General features: G+C 35.7%; 1 protein-coding gene across 8 annotated transcripts in view; it reads right to left on the reverse strand.

Moving 5' to 3' along the window:
* Positions 1 to 17,877, reverse strand: part of INVS (inversin) — a 191,256-nt gene that overhangs the window by 94,163 nt on the left and 79,216 nt on the right. For 7 of the 8 annotated variants that reach the window (XM_045563435.1, XM_045563433.1, XM_045563431.1 and 4 more), the window contains 3 exons: positions 9,361 to 9,534; positions 4,264 to 4,431; positions 2,175 to 2,355 (listed from right to left, as the gene is read on the reverse strand). In XM_045563435.1, coding sequence (XP_045419391.1) covers positions 2,175 to 2,355; positions 4,264 to 4,431; positions 9,361 to 9,534 — 523 coding nt within the window. Of the gene's footprint in view, positions 1 to 2,174; positions 2,356 to 4,263; positions 4,432 to 9,360; positions 9,535 to 14,027; positions 14,110 to 17,877 lie in introns of those variants that run through there. The other variant, XM_045563438.1, reaches the window with a different exon arrangement.

A 17,877-nucleotide genomic window follows, 5' to 3' on the forward strand; every position in this document is an offset into this window, starting at 1 on the left:
CATCCCCTGTAATCTCCCTTTCCTAATATTTTAACATCTAGGCAGTGATTTCAAATCCCAGAAAGCAAGTGGGCAAGTATGACGAGGAGGTGATAGGACTACTCTGCAGTGCATGCTGGAGGATGTAGTCTCCACAAGTGAAGAAACATAGGGGAAAAAAAAATCCAAGAATGAACAAATCTGTTAATGGTATATGTAGGAAACCTGCATTTCATAGACTCTATTGCTTCAGTGTATTGGAGAACCAGGCAATGAAGGAGCAGCCATATTAGCAGAGCAAGGAAATATTGCATGAAAGCCAGGCAGAAAAGTAATTTGAGTGGAAGTTGTGCTTATCTATCTGCTTTCCAGATATGGTTTAAGATGGAGTTCTCCATTATACAAATGTAGGATGAAAGACAATCTACGCCATATAGATAATCTAAACATACCTCATCAACCACATGTTTGAGTAATAAAGAGAAAAATTCAGTGAAGACTATATGAAGACATGCTACAGGACAGGGAAAAAGGAATACCACAAGGAAGACAAAGAGCATACCTCTGAAAATGATCTAGAGAACAATCCAGAGGGAAATTTCAGGAAACTGTTTGGCATCCTCAACTTAGTGCAGAAAGAGATGGCTTCTATGAAACAGAAACAGAATATCCTAAGAAGAAAACAGACTGAAATGAAAGGGTAATGCAAGGAAGTAAAAAGGAAATAAGATGAGATAAAAAGAAATATGGATAAGGGAAGAAAATAAAAATGCAATTTAAAATACAATCTATATAGAAGGTAGAAAGAAAGCAGAACTTATGGAACAAAACGTCAATTTAGTGATGTGGAGACAAGTTTGCCAAGTATGCCCAGAATCCTGAGGAAAATGAAAAAGGAATGAAACTACACATTGAAATGAAGTTTAAATAATAATTATGAATCTGACTATAAAACTGAAGGCAAGCATAAAAATAATTTTCAAAAGAGATAATGCATAATGTAAAAACTAAAATCAAGATTATAATAATTGGAGGGGACATCAATTATATGAATGAATACTGAAAAAGTGATGAGTACAAGTGTGTTAAATCCTTTATCTTAAATAGGTGGGAGTAAATAGATGCTGTTTTGCTTTTGGCTCTGACTCAAGCTTAAAAACTTTTTGATAAATTTAAAAGTAACCACTAACAGAACCTAAAAACACTCCTAAAAACATTAGGCAATTCAAAACCAAATAACAACAAACCTAATTCATATACCAAAAGGCAGAAAACAAAGGAAACAGGAAGAAAACCAAAAAAATTAAGAAGAAACATGAAACCACTAATAATAGAGAACAGAATAGGAAAAAAAAGACCAAATCATTTATCTTATAACTATGACTATTAAATGGTAAAACTCCTTCACTAAAATAGAAAGACTCCTTAGATTGCCCCCCCCAATCTAACACATACATATATAATATACACCTGTATACACTCTCTCATCTAAAATAGTGATCCCCAAAAAGGTTAAGTAAAAGGTGTATCAGGACAATATAAAGGAAAAAAAATCATAGTATTAGCACAAACATAAAATTAAAGCCCTCTTCCCACAAAATAAAGATATTGAATGTGAAAAGAGGATTATGTTCCATTTATATGTTGTCAATGAATGTGCATTACTTTTATAGCAAATCTTAAAAATTAAAACATGATGTTAAGGCTGGGTGTGGTGGCTCACACCTGTAATCCTAGCACTCTGAGAGGCCGAGGCAGGAGGATGGCTTGAGGTCAGGTGTTCTAGACCAGCTTGAACAGGAGTGAGACACTGTCTCCACCAAAAATAGAAAAAATTAGACAGGCCTGATAGCCTGTAGTTCCAGACACGAGGGAGACTGAGGCAGCAGGATTGCTTCAGCCCAGGAGTTTAAGGTTGCAGTAAGCTATGATGATGCCACTACAGGCCTAGGTGACAGAGCAAGACGCTGTCTTAAAAACAAAAACCATGATGTTGAAATTAAAACTAATATTTAACAAAACAAATTTATATGACTATAATTTAATTTAGATTATAAAATAATGCACTATATCAATTAGAAATTAAAATAATTAAATAGGAGGTAGAAGCCAACAGGGGAAGAGAAAGCACAGAAATGTCCCTAGAGTCATGCAGTTCCTTCTCCTGTTGATCCTTTGATTCACATACAACTTACCTAGTAAAGCTGCCCAGTGAAGTGGGGTTCGAAATAAGTTATCGTAAGACGTTATATTGCAGCTTTCGTATGAGGTCAAGACATCAACCACTGTCACATTCCCATCAGCAACTGCAAAGTGAAGAGGCGTTCGACCCTCGTAGTCTTGCCAGTTCAGTAAAGACTCTGTAGGAGCAGCATCCTATTTTTAAGGAACCAGAGACTTCAGACATACATGGAATCCTAAATAAATTGCATTTGGCATAAGTATTAACTGAGCAATTTTCTAAACAAAACCTCTATATTCTCTCACAGCACAAATAAAGTGATAAATCCAGGAAAAAGTGTACAGTCTAAATCTTTAAAAATTTATTTTCATATTTAATTGTAAAAAGTACAGAAAAGAATATAATAACTACCACATACTATCTAGATTAAAAAGGTATCAACATTTTGCCTAATATGCTTTTGTTTCTGTTATGGATTCAGCTAAAGCTATATGTTTTATACCTCTGTACATATGTATGTACCTATAAACAATACATAAATTTTGTATGTTTTTAATATTTGTAATTATGGCAATATACATGTATATCCTTTGACCTTTAAAAAGGCCATACCTACACACACTGTAGTAAAACTTTAGAATGCCAAACAAAGAGAAAAATGTAAAAGTAGCCTGAGGGAAAAGATGGCTCATCTATAAGAGAATGACAATTAGACTGATAACAGACTCCTCAAAAGCAATAGTATTAGGCAGAAAGTAGCAAAATAATATCCTGAAAGAGCTGAGAAAAATAGCTATCTAGGACTGTATACAGAGAAACTATTTTTTCAAGAGCAAGGTTGAAAGGCAGACATTCTTAACAATTAAGAACAGAGAGAGTTTATCACCAAAAGATCTATATAAAGGAACTCCCAAGAACTATTAATATATTTCAAGAGGTACGGTAACTTTAGGGAAAATTTGAGATTCAAGAAAAAATGCAGAGCAAAGAAATTAGTTAACATGCAAATAAAAATAATCATTGTGCATACAAAATAATAATACTTTAAAAGTCTAATTTGTATATTAAAAACAAATATGACTAAATATTGGACTGCCATAGCATTTAAGTTGGAATTTGGAACAAAGTGATTAGAAAATATCAAAGACTCTACTGACAAATATTCAAAGTTAATAAGGAGTTTAGCAAATTGGTTAGATATATAACCAATAGACAAAAATAAATGCATTCCTATATACCTGCAACAGTTACATATATATCCGAAATATGTTCAGAAATGTTCAAAGCAGCACTGTTTGTAAATAGCAAAAAACTAGAGACAGTCAAAATATCTGTCAATAATAGAATAAATAATATGTAGTTTATTCATAAAATGGAATACTATATGGCAGTAAAAAGTAATATATCTACACATAGCAAAATAGATAAAAATCACCAGCATAAGGTTGAGCAAAAAAAGCACATTACACAAGACAACATACAACGTAATCCCATGTGTCTAAAATTCAAAAACATTAAAAACTAAACATATTGTTTAGGGATACAAATAAATATGGTAAAACTACAATGAAAATGAGAGGAATGATAAACACAAATTTGGGACAGTGGTTGCCTCTGAGAAAAGACAGAACACAATGGAATTGGGACCTGCCTCACTGAGGGGACTTCAAAGGTAATAGTAATACAGTTTTTCTTAAACTTGATAGTGAGTATATGAGTATTTGTTGTTTCATTATTCTCTATATTGTACATGCATTTTACTGATACTTATGTCTATTCACTGTTTAATAAAGACAAGTATAAAACAAAGTAAGGAAATGATAAATATAAATTCAGGAAAGTAGTTGATGGGGAACAGGGATGAGCACAGTGTAGGGGCAATGAACACATTTAAAACTCGGAACATAGAAAACTTCTAAGAAGTCTTAAATTATGGCATTAAAATATTCTATTTCTTAGGAGATGGGTCCATAAATGTTTGTTGTATTCTTTTGATTCATAATTTGCTTGTATGTCCTATATATGCTTTTATATATATTGGATAATTCATAATAAATTTTTTTTAAAAGGCCATTCAGGTCTGGCAGCACCATTCTACTCACCAGAATGCATCTTACTGTATGAACGGCACTTGGATCTTTATGGTTGGCTGCCCAGTGAAGTGGGATCTTGCCTTCGACATCAGGAATCCCAATGTTGGAATCATGCTTGATAAGCAGCTTCACGTGCTCAGGGTTATTATAGTAGGCACTCCAGTGCAGAGCTGTTTGCTGCAAATAGCAATAGCAACAACAATAACAACAGTAACACCACCACCAAACTTTCCCCAAGCTTTTATTGTGTGACAGGCACTGTCATAAGGGTTTTATACAGTATTCCCCCCCTTATCCTCAATTTTACTTTCTACAACTGTGGTCAGAAAATATTAAATACAAAATTCCAGAAATAAACCATTTATAAGTTTAAATTACATATCACTCTGAGTAGTGTGATGAAATCGTGCACTGTCCTGCTCTGTCCTGCCCAGGACATGAATCCTCCCTTTGTCCAGTACATTCCCTGCCCACTAGTCACTTAGTAGCCAACTTGGTTATCAGATCAACAGTCAAGATATCAGAATTGCAGTGCTTGAGTTCAAATAACTACTTACTTAATAATGGCCCCAAAGCTCAAGAGTAGTGATGCCAGCAATTCAGACATGCCAAAGAGCAGCTATAAAATGCTTCGTTTAAGTGAAAAGGTGAAAATTGTATGCTGAAATTTGCTAAGATCTATGGTAAGAATAAATCTTCTATCTATGAAATTGTGAAGAAGGAAAAAGAAATTCATGCTAGTTTTGCTGTTGCATCCTAAACTGCAAAAGTTATAGCCACAGTGTGTAATAAGTGCTTAGTTAAGATGGAAACTTAAATATGTGTATGGAAGACATGAACAGCAATGTGTTGCTACTGGCAGCAATTGGGTTTGGTACTATTCACGGTTTTGGGCATCCACTGGGGGTCTTGGAACTTATCCCCCATGGATAAGAGGGGGGCTTCTGTATATATAATCTCATGTGGTCACCATGACATCTCTAGGAAATAAGTACTCTTTGTAATTTGCATGTGATTGATGATGAAACTGAGTGCAGGAGGATAAGTAATCTGCTCAAGGACATAAGGGAAGTAAGTGGCTGAACTGAGATTTTAACCCAGGCAGTCTGACTCCAGAATCTGACCTCTTAATTATGACAGTCATCTAATTTATAAGGTACTAATAATATGACTGAGAAAGAGAAAAGCAGCCCAATACTTTATGAATAATTATCAATGCGGTAATGATTATGATATTGTTCTTCTGGTTATCACCAAGCACGATAAGAATCTGATAGGATGTTTTAAATTTTAACATATATCAAAAAAAAAGATCCATGCATAGGAAATTTATGGATCGGGAATCTGTTCCTTATATCAAAAATAAATTTAAATTTAATTATAATTTTACAGGATAAATTGCTAGGTTTAGTTACTGATGAAAGATACATTTTGCAAATATAGCAGCACTTACTTTTGTCAATCTAAATAACAGAGAGAGGCTCTCAAAAAGAAAATGATGTTTATTCAGGAATAGGGCATTGTAATGGGAATATGAGTGCCATTGTAAACTATGTGCATATTCAGAAAGGTATAGGAAGACAAAGATTTTTAAAGAAAACATGAGGAGGATTACATAATTGTTTTGAAATTATTATCCTTGGCTATAAGGATCAATAACAAGGGTGATGCCAGTCTGAGGTTGGACAGGCAGTTGCTGGCAGATGTCCTTGCAGAACTATTTTTTGTGTAAGGTTGCAATGGCCTTCATACAAGGTTGCAGTTTTTGCAGTCTTTTGTGATAGTTTTGTTATCAGGTAAACAAGCATGAGAACCTTTTCTTTACAGCCTTCCCCAGCTCTATTTGTCAGGGTTTTTTTAAAATTTTTTTTTAACACAGCAACTCCAGTTTGATTTTGACAACTTTCACACTTTATTTTAGATAAAAGTTAAAAATCATCATCCTGAACTTGTTGAAGTTGCTCTAAAATCTCTTCTGCCTGCCGTTCTCATCAACATACTTCTGTAAGACTTGATTCCTTATTAGGAGAAACATTATTAAGGAAAAACATAGAAACTGTTTAGATATGTGTTATCCTCTGTGATTAGCACTGTCACCAATCCAATCTAGAATTAGATAATTGAATGAGCAGGAACCAAGCTCATCTGTAATATTCAAAATTTTAAAAACTGACATACATGTTATTCATTCAAAGTATACCTATAGGCATTTAATATGAAGTCACTATTTAACTCATTAGTTTAAACTGCAGATCAAAAAAAACAGCAATTTAGGCTGGACGCGGTGGCTCACGCCTGTAATCTTAGCACTCTGGGAGGCCGAGGCGGGTGGATTGCTTGAGGTCAGGAGTTCGAGACCAGCCTCAGCGAGAGTGAGACCCCATCTCTACTAAAAAAATAGAAAGAAATTATCTGGCCAACTAAAAAATATATATAGAAAAAATTAGCCGGGCATGGTGGCGCATGCCTGTAGTCCCAGCTACTGGGGAGGCTGAGGCAGTAGGATCGCTTAAGCCCGGGAGTTTGAGGTTGCTGTGAGCTAGGCTGATACCACGGCACTCACTCTAGCCTGGGCAACACAGCGAGACTCTGTCTCAAAAAAAAAAAAAAAAATAGCAATTAGTTGCCTATAACCACATTTTCAATAAACAACACGTACCATTTCTGTAATTCTTTTCCTATGTTATATTTGTTCTGATTATATTTACTGAAATGTAATATTATGTCTGTTGAACCTAATAGTAAGACAGTAAAACGTTTGGGCTTGTATTTTCTATGTCTCTGTTTTTTATTTTTCTAGTACAGTAATTCTTTTTTTATTGTGGTAAAACATATATACACAAATGCTTATATATATCAAATATATATAAACAAAATTTGCCATTTTAACTGGTTTGAAGTATACAGTTCAGTGGTACTTCCCTTGTTGTACAACCATCACCATCAACCATCTCTAGAACTTTTTCATCTACCTGAAGTGAAACTCTGCACTCATTTAACAATAACGTCACATTCTCACCTCCATCTAGCTCCTGGCAACCACCATTCTACTTTTCTGTTCCAATGCATTTGATTACTCTGGATACCTCATAAGTGGAATCGTACAATATTTGTCATTCTGTGTCTGACTTACTTCACTTAGCATAACATGTTTTTCAGTTCATCCATGTTGTAGCATGTGTCAGAATTTCATTCCCTTTTAAGGCTGAATATTCTGTTGTATATATATAGACTAAATATAGATAACACATTTTGATTATCCAGTTATCCATCAATGGACATTTGGGTTGTTTCCATCTTTTGGGCATTGTAAATAATGCTTCTATTGAACATGGATGTCTAAATACCTGTTTGAGTTTTAATTATTAATTAATTTTAATTATGCTGGGTATATAGCCAGGAGTAAATTGCTGAATCACATGGTAATTCTCTATTTAATTTTTTGGGGAATTGCCATGCTGTTGTCCACAGTGGCTATACCATTTTACATTCCCACCTGTAAGCAAATGGGTTCAAATTTCTCCACATCCTTTCAATGCTTGTTATTTTCTGTTATTGTATTAACAGTAATAGCCATCCTAAGGGGTCGGAAGTGTTAGCTCATTGTAGTTTTGGTTTGCATTTCCCTAATGATTAGTGATGTTGAACATCTTTTCATGTGATCCTTGGCCATTTGTATATGTTCTCTGGAAAAATGTCTATTTGAGTTCTTTGCTCATTTTTAAATTAGATTGTTTGGGGTATTTTGTTGTTCATTTTTAATGTATGTTATAAAATAATTGATCTGTGACAGATTGGAAAATTTTAAAAAACTGATCCCTCACCACAAGTAGTTTGAGAATCATTAACCTAGGCTTTTGTCTGGCTTTCTTCTCTGTGCCTGCCTGGACTACGCAGATGCATTTTCCATCTGTCTGACCAGATAACCTTCCCTCACGGTTCAACAACAGAGGAATATAGATACTGGAAAAGACAGCAAGAAGGAAATTCCTAGAATATATTGGGAAAGACATTATAAAGCCCCAAGACATTTGTTGCTTCTTAAGTGATTAATGAGTCTTTGTGGATTGATCAAAGTACTTTTTTCAGTGAAATATTAGCACTACAAATGCTGTGAGTTAGGAATAATATTAACGTACAATAGTTGTAAAGTTAAAGTTGATCTCAGAACTCTGGGTGACTACTAAAAATCTGAAAACTACATAAAGAACACCATTGGTGTGAAAGGATTATTGAATATAAATCCAATGGATTTAATCATAAGGGTTTTAATTACATGGGAGCACTGGAGTGAGCAAGACGATGACTAAGTACATAATAGAAAGGAAGAGGATTATTGAACTTGTCTCACTAAAGACCACATTTATTTTTTCCTTGTGAAGGATGATCAGAGCATCAATCTAAACAATGATCAGTGTGTATAACATGTTCAAATTCAAGAGCAGGGAAGGTAATGTATCTTAGTTACAAATGCCAGAGCAGATGTTAGCATTGAAATGAAACTAATACTATTTAATAGCTAACATTTATTAAGGGCATATTATGCACTGGGCATTATGCTAAGCAATTTATATGTATTATTTCATTTTATCTTCAATAACCCTATTATCCTTTTTTTGCATATGAGAAAATTGAGGCATAGAGGACTTAAGGACACACAAGTGAATGGTAGTTTCTGGGTTGAAATCCAAGAAGTTTGATGCCAAAGCCCAGGCCATTAAACCATTATGCACTTAGTACATTGCCTGGGACATTTGGTCACTATGAGTCTAACCACATGTCACAGCTACCTGTCAATTAAGTGGGTTTTGGAATTAGACAGGCTTGGATTTGAATTCTATCATAGCTTTGCCACTTGCATCTTGGGCAAAATTTTAATCTTTCTGAGCTTTAGTTATTCCATCTGTAAAAAGGAGATGATACTATCTACCACATATGGTTGCTAAGAGGATAAAATGACAGAGTTTAAGTGAAATACTTTTCTGGGCTATATGGAGACCACCATGTGTATGGTGGTAATTTAGGTCTTGTTCCTTGAGGTTTCACACATAAAAGGAAGTATTTGCTTTCTGATCTTATTTGTCTTTGATTTTGACAGTCCAATACCTTGTTTTTATCCTGTGTATCCACTTCTCCTGGTGCCATAAACTTCAGCAGGAGTGCCAAACACTTAGGGCTCCTGTGCCGGGTGGTCAAATGCAAAGGAGTCATCTCTTCTAGATCCTTTTGCATCCAGTTTGCTCTGCGTGTAAGTAAGAGTTTCATGAAACGATAATTTCCCTAAATAAAAAACAAGAGATAATAAGAAGAAATTTACTTTGGGGCCAAAACATTTTTTAAATTTTAAAATTTTAATTAGCCTCCTATAGCAGCAACATTCAGAGAAATTAATAAAAGAAAAAATACTTATAATTCTACTACACTAAGATATCAATTATTTTATTTTTTTCAAGTTTTATTTCCAACCACTGTCTACATGAATATAACTTACATAGTGCCTGGTCAATGTTTTATTGGGTGAAGGCAACATGTTTTATTTAACCAGTTTATTATTGCTGGATATTTTCAATATTTAACAATATTTTCTTTTATAGAAAATGTCTTGATGTATACCTTTTATCACATAGTTTGCTTTTCTTAATTTTTTCATAAGAATAAATTATCAGGAAACAAATTGCTGAGTCAAAGAAGTTTGTATATTTTATGGTGTTTGGTATATTTTCCAAATTGCTATCTAGTAACAACAATGTGTGGGTGTATTAGTTCCAGCACATTCCAACCAATATAGTACCTATTATTTATATTCAAAGTATCATAAAGTATCATAACCTTGTGAAATAAGCAAAGATGTTAAATCCCAATTTATAGGTCAGAGAACTGAGATTCAAAGGGTAACCCTTTGTTTTGTACATGGTCCTTTGGCTAATAAGGAGGGGATGGGTTAGTTTTCTTGAAGAGAGATATTTATGGGTACAACTAAGGTAGAAGCTGCTTACTCAAAGTTTGGATCTCATATGGTCACGTAAACACCAATCCAGAAGTCATCGTAGGCCCATGTGTTTGCAGGAAATACTCTCCACATTACTTAAATCCTCCAATCTGGTAGAATCAACCCACCTGGAGAAGGAAGCTTAGCTACAAGGGCTACAGCAATACAGTGTTGAGGATCCAGGCCAGTCATTACATAGTAAGTCTGTGTAATATGGGAGCTTTGAAACAAAACAAAACAAAACCTCTAAAATTGTTCTTTCAAGCTCTTGTCTGAGATCCTCACTTCCAATTCTTGTTGAAGACTTCTTTTTGCTTGGTACCACAGATATTTCAAGGTTAACATGACCAAACAGTATTGCATGATCAAATTCTCTGCCTACTTCATGCCTATTTATCCGTTCCTATTCAAAGTAAAATGGTAGGCAGGGTTATTTGTCCTTCTTATCTTCTGAGACTCTCCACATCCTTAACCTTATTAGAAGTAAGGCCCTTTAGTATTATAATACATTGATGTTCTACTACAAGGGGCTATTGATATTAGTAAGGAAGACGTTGTTAATCAAGCAGACCACTCACTGGGAAGACTGTGAAGACTGTGAGGCTGTAAGGCCAAGAGGACTATCTGGAGCTAGAATGAGGTGCAGAAGGATAAATGAGACTTGCCTGCTTGCCTACAAGGGCAGAGATAAGAAGAGATAAGAAAGACCAAGGCTAGGAAAGAGAGTCCATAAGACTGTGACTCATCTTCATTATTTCCTCTCAGAGAGGCTGTCCTTGATGACCCTTAGCAGAACTTATTTTGTACCTTTTCATTTACTTCATAGTACTTTTCTCAGTTTGTAGTTACATACAATAAAACATTCGTTTGCTTCCCTTCACTGTGACCCCTCCCCCTTATAAACTGTGAGCTCCATGAAGGAAGAGACTATGTTTTATCAACCACTGCGCTCAATATAGTTCCTGGCACAAAATAGGTGATTAATAAATATTACTTGAAGGATTGGGTGAAAAAGAAGTGAAGTATCTTCCAGATGTTTTTGTTTTTACTTAAAAATTCTTATTTATAGTTGCTATATTAGATAATAACAGTTAAGAATCTTAATTCTCAAATATCTGGCATTTGATTATTCTTTTCAATGTTTTGTTTATTTGAGCTTCATTAATGTGTACATCATTTACCAGGACTTCTCATTTCATTCAGTGCCAGCTCTTGACAAGGAAGGTGGTAAAATTTCCTCAAGAGGGCACCCTGCTCTAAATTTCTTGCTATCTTTTCTTTAAAAAAAGAAAAAGTGCCCAGGAAAAACAAATCTATGTGACACTTCATATTGAAAAACAAGGTTTGACCTTTCTGAGCATAACATTTCAAATATTACAGAATAATTCATCATGACCTTTTAAAGATATTCAATCAGACAGTCATTTTGATCGTGAAATTAGAGAAAAAGGGAAGGAGAAAAAGGAAACTAGTATATGTTGGTAGGTGTAACTACTGAGTTCCAGACACAGTGGTTGGCATATTTACATTTTACATTATTCTGGGGACTCTGCCTACGTAAGACATGGTACATCTCACTAATAATATATACTCATTCATTCATTCATTCTTTAATTCAACAAATAGTCACTTAGCCTTGTTATAAACAATAGTATAATATTAGCACTTCAAATGTTACACACTCTTTGACATAATTTCATCTTTCCTTCTCACAGAACTACTAATATGAAGGAAAATTTTTACAGATTAAATATTCTCCTGTGCTTCTATTTTCTCATCTGTAAAACAGGAGATAACAGTACCTGAAATTATTATGCATATGAAATGAGATAAATAACATTTGTAAAAGTACTTAGAACAGTGCACAAAGCAAATGCTCAGTAAATGTTTGCCATTATTATGAATAATTTTCCAGTGTAGAGAAGACACCAAAATGTAGATGGTTAGGTGGAACCAGGAATGGCCCATGAGAGAGGCCGTGTAGACAGGAAGATGTTATTGTAGTATACATGGTTCAGCTAGTGATAAAGGAGAGAACCAAGATTAGGAACAGGTAAAAGTAAAAATAGTTAGAATGTTATAAATAGAGTTATCTGCTGGGGATACATTTTAAGACACCCAGCGAATACTTGAAACCACAGAGAGTATCAAAACCTCTATATACTGTTTCTACCTATACATACACACCTGTGATAAAGTTTAATTTATAAATTAGGCACAGTAAGAGATTAACAACAGTAACTAATAATAAAATAAGTAATAAAAGTTATGTGAATGTGGTTTCCTTTTTTCTTTCAAAATACCTGAAAATTTTCAGACTGCAAGGCCGGGCGCGGTGGCTCACACCTGTAATCCTGGCACTCTGGGAGGCCGAGACGGGAGGATCTCTCGAGGTCAGGAGTTCGAGACCACCCTGAGCAAGAGCGAGACCTCGTCTCTACTAAAAATAGAAAGAAATGATCTGGACAACTAAAAATATATACAGAAATAAATTAGCTGGGCATGGTGGCACATGCCTGTAGTCCCAGCTACTTGGGAGGTTGAGGCAGAAGGATTACTTAAGCCCAGGAATTTGAGGTTGCTGTGAGTTAGGCTGATGCCATGGCACTCTAGTCTGAGCAACAGAGCGAGACTCTGTCTCAAAAAAAAAAAAAAAAAATTTCAGACTGCAGTTGACCACAGTAACTGAAACCACAGAAAGCAAAACCATGGATAAAGGAGGACTACTGCATGATTTATCTGATTTTTTTTTCTTACATTGAGAAAGATGTCTATATTCTACCTACAGATAATGATGATATAGGACCAACAAGGGCATACCCAATAGGAATTTAGCTGGTACTCTGGGAAGGGATCCTATTCCAAAGGGCAGAGACTCACTGGATATTATCAACAAAGGCTGTGCCTAGAAACAATATAATTCACTTGGACCAAGATCAACCTCCTTGGTCTCATGGACACACATTTATTAAATGCCCACTGTATGCAAATTCAATCTCTGGGAATGAGCAGAAGGGACAGACAACTTTAAGAGCTAAAATCAGGAGAATATCTTAAGTGTCAGTGAAAAAGGGGAAGATACCAGTTTCAGGCAGCAAGCTAGTCTGACAACCCTCTGAGAGCTGTATGACCCTGGAGACCACCCATGTTATAGGCCACTTTGCTTCCTGTAAAGCCCCCTCAATATGAAACAGACAAAATGCCTAAGTACTTCCTTGATATTGCTTGAATTGAGGACTTCTTAAGTTTTCAGGAATATTCTTATAAGGCAAATATTTTGGGAAAGATTTGGAAGGTAATCATTTAGGACAGCCTCCTTAAGTGTACTTCTCAGAAACTGATCCTAAAGTGAGGACTGTTTGTTTTGGGATCTGCTTTTGTAATTTCTTACTGGGCAGGAAACAGTATGAGTGAAGGAGATAATAGATCAAAAGAGTATATGTTCTTAAGAAAACTCTGATGGAAAGTGAGCAGAAGTAAGGGAGCTGAAGTTACAGGATGGTCTTGATTTAGTCACTGAAAGGACATTTCTGATCTGATCAGGTCCATTGTGCCTCTCAAATGTGAAAACATTTCCCAGTGTTTCTGAAACAGCAAATAAAATGTTTTTCTTGTTTTTTGTTTTTCATTAGGTAGTTATAATTCTCAATCTTCCTATAATTTTTAACAAGACCTTCTTTTATTTTGGTCTGTCACAAAAATGATTATAATTGAATTTTCTTCAAATGTACAAAAAGGAGTATAATCTCTGAAAGGGTAAAAGAGAATGAAAAAGCTCTCTGACCTGGAGAAGAGCACTTGAATGAATCTGGGAAAGAAATCAGCCCCACATGCCAATTTTAGCTTTATCCTTCTGTCTGTCCAGTTCTCTCAAGATAAACTCCTTTTCTAGAAAAAAGCATATAGTTATCTAATCTTAATAACAATGATATGGAGATTTTGAGTGAAATACTTTGATGTTTTGCTTTAGATTTTTCATTTTTAAGAAATGAAACATAACAGATATGGTTAATGATTCCTTTGTGTCCCCAATTCTTCCTCTTTGGAGACTATCCTGAACTGGATGTTTACCATTCCAATGAATGTTCTTATACTTTTATTTCATATGCACACACATACACACATGCATAAACTACATAGTATTGTTTTACATGTTTTCAATCTTTATATAAATAGTCCTGTTTGAATCACTTGCCACTTTTTACTCAAAGCAATATTTTTGAAATTTATCCAAGTTTCTTTGGTTCACATACTTTCATGGAGTAAGTATTCTGTCATATGAAAATAATATATTTATTCTTCTCTAGAGGAATATTTAGTATGTTTCTCATTTTTCACTAGTACAAACAATATTGTAATGAATACTTTTGTATATATTGCCTGGTAAGTGTGCAAGAATTTCTGAAACTGCTGGGTTAAAAATGCTTTCAAAGTAGTTACTCCAACTTACATTCCCATCAGTGACGTGCTAGAATTCCGATTTCTCTACATCCTCATCACACTTGTTTTGGTTTTGTCATAATTGCTAACTTTTGCCAATCTAATGGGTATACAGTTGTGTTTTAATTTGTATTTCCCTAATTGAGATGGAACGTTTTTATGTTTTTGGTTACTTGTTTCTTTTTCTGTAAATAGCCTTGTGTTGTTTACTCATTTCTGAGCTCGGCTATTTGTCTTTTTCTTACTGCTCTATAGGAGTTCTTTGCATATTCTAGATACTGATTTGGGTTGGTTTTGCAAATATTATCCCTTTGTGTGACTTATCTTTTTGCTTTGCTTATGTTCTTCCACTAGGAAAGAATTCATAATCTGAATGGTGATACTGTTAGCTTTCTTTGCATTAGATTTCTTCATATATTTTGGAATTTTTGTCTGTGGGTTCATTTTCTTTCTGTTTTTTTTTTTTTAGAGATGGACTCTTGCTCTGTCACCCAGGCTAGAGTGCAGTGGCACAACTGTAGCTTACTGCAGCCTTGAACTACTGGGGTTCAAGTGATCCTCCTGCCTCAGCCTCCTGAGTAGTTGGGACTACAGACACATGTCACCATGCCTGGCTTTTTTCTCCATTTTTTGTAGAGATGGGGTCTTGCTGTGTTGCCCAGGTTGGTCTGGAACTCCTGTGTTCAAGTGATACTTCTGCCTCAGCCTCTGGAGTCACTGGGATTAGAGGCATGAGCATTGTATTTTATTTTCTACCTGGCTACTACTTTTTTATTTTTTGTAGAGACAGGGTATTGCTATTTTGTTCAGGCTGGTCTTGAACTCCTGGACTCAAGTGATCCTCTCGCCTTGGCCTTGCAGGTTCATTTTAAGGAGAAGGTTGTTTGCCGTTGTTTTTCATTTGTTTGTTTTTCTTTCTTCTCTTTGCTCACCCTTATAGCTGCTTCCAACCAGCTCCTTGTCCATTATAAGGAACTGGTCTTAAATGGTCTTGGAGCCCTGTCTCCAGTGATATTAGGGATGTCACAGTTATTGTCACTGAGCTGGTGCATAGCTTCCTGGTCCTGAAGCTTGGACTGAGTCCTGTTTGTCTATTTCTCTAGACAAACTGCTTCCTTTAAAGCTATAGCCTCATAGTAAGGCAAACATTATCCCCCAACTTTAAGTATTTTTTTGGCTTTAGCACAAATATGACCACCTTTCAATCACTCAGTGGAAAGGAAGGGGGTGTCTTCCTGAAGGAGATGTATCTGAAATCATATTCTACAAGATTGCTGTCTGTTCCTGGTAAGTGCCTTTATCACTAACTTCTAGACCATTAGCAGCAGATCTTCAAAACATTCTGGATCTCCACCTCTACATTTTTTCCCCTAATGGCTACCATATTTTCTATATCTGCCTTCTCTTTATTTTATTTTAATTTTTTATTTCACTCAGGCTGGTCTTGAACTCCTAAGCTCAGGCAATCCTCCCACCTCGGCCTCCCAAAGTGCTAGGATTACAGGCATGAGCCACAGCGCCCAGCCTGCCTTCTCTTCAGCTGAGACAATTACTTTAACAGACTTCAATACCCCATACTTGCCTAACATTACCAATAGCAGCCCTTTTTCCCACTGGAATACCAAAGAGGTATTTTTGGTATGTTTTCCCAAAACCAGTAGTTTGGGAGCTACATGTTTCCCAATTAATCTCTTTGCATTCTTGTCCTCTCTGTGTCTCCAGTGCTTATATTTACTCTCATTGTAGTTCAGGGGAAAACAAATGTTCACTATATATATACAAATGTTCATTATATTTTTTTGTTCATTTATAGGTTTGTATGTAATTTTATTCTGGAAATATCACTATATTTATAATAGCATATACAAATGTAAAGTAGGCATTCCATTGTATTTCATTCCAAATCCTAACCATATTATATACCAAAAATGCATTATTTAAAATTGAATAGAAAAATAGAGACATGAAGTGTTATTATTAATTCTAATGGTATCTATATAGTTATATATTTATAAGCTCTCAAGCCATTTACTGTATTAATTTTTAAAAAGAATCAGTATCAGCTGGGCGTGGTGGCTCACGCCTGTAATCCTAGCACTCTGGGAGGCCGAGGCGGGTGGATTGCTCGAGGTCAGGAATTCAAGACCAGCATGAGCAAGAGCGAGACCCTGTCTCTACTAAAAATAGAAAGAAATTATCTGGTCAACTAAAATATATATATAGAAAAAATTAGCCGGGCATGGTGGCGCATGGCTGTAGTCCCAGCTACTGGGGAGGCTGAGGCAGTAGGATTGCTTAAGCCCAGGAGTTTGAGGTTGCTGTGAGCTAGGCTGACGCCATGGCACTCACTCTAGCCCGGGCAACAGAGCGACACTCTGTCTCAAAAAAAAAAAAAGAATCAGTATCCCTAGGAAGTACATAGGTTAAAAATATTAGTAATTTCATTTTATCAACTTTTCTGTGGTGGTTGCAGACACAAATGAGTTTTGGAAATACTATAATAGTATTAAGAGAGGCAATCTGCCATGTGCCTTGAGTGTCCCTGCATGTGCCTTGTCCTTGAGTGTACTTGCAGGCATACCAAGAAGGCAAAGCGCTGAACTCCTCTTTACTGGGGCCATTTCTTAGAGTAGGGTTTGCAGTGAGCAATCTCAAGGGATGAAATAACGTCACCTGCCAGAACAAAGAGCAAGCTTGCTTACTACTCACTAAAAGCTGGATATTCCCCAAATTTAGCATGCTTCAGATGTCACGCAAACCCACTGTGTGCTGTGTCCCTCTGGGTCCTCTTTATTGCCTCCATGATTCCTGTCAGGGGCGGGGCAAGAGACACTGATGCAAACATGCAGGTACTCATGCTACTTGCTATGCCACCAGTAATAGAGCTTTTTGTCTCTGATGAGAGTCTTGTGTCTTCTGTCAGCATCTGTAGCTATTACCTTGTAAGTACAGTAAAATTGAATCCCAGAACTGACAAGACAGTAAAAGGTGATGAGATGCTGACAAAGACATAGTTTTCTTGAAGAATAATGATAAGGGCCCTGTGGGTCCATCCTCAGGCATCCTCAGGTTCAAGGATGAGAAGACTCCCTGAGATCATGCCAAGGTGGAGGGCAAGGTTGTGTGTAAGGGACTCCACCATCTTATCTGTTAATGAGTCTGAATGGTGAGAAGTAGGATTAAAGCATGCTGTC

The sequence above is a fragment of the Lemur catta genome, chromosome 10 (genome assembly GCF_020740605.2).
Source record: "Lemur catta isolate mLemCat1 chromosome 10, mLemCat1.pri, whole genome shotgun sequence".
Taxonomy (NCBI): Eukaryota; Metazoa; Chordata; class Mammalia; order Primates; family Lemuridae; genus Lemur; species Lemur catta.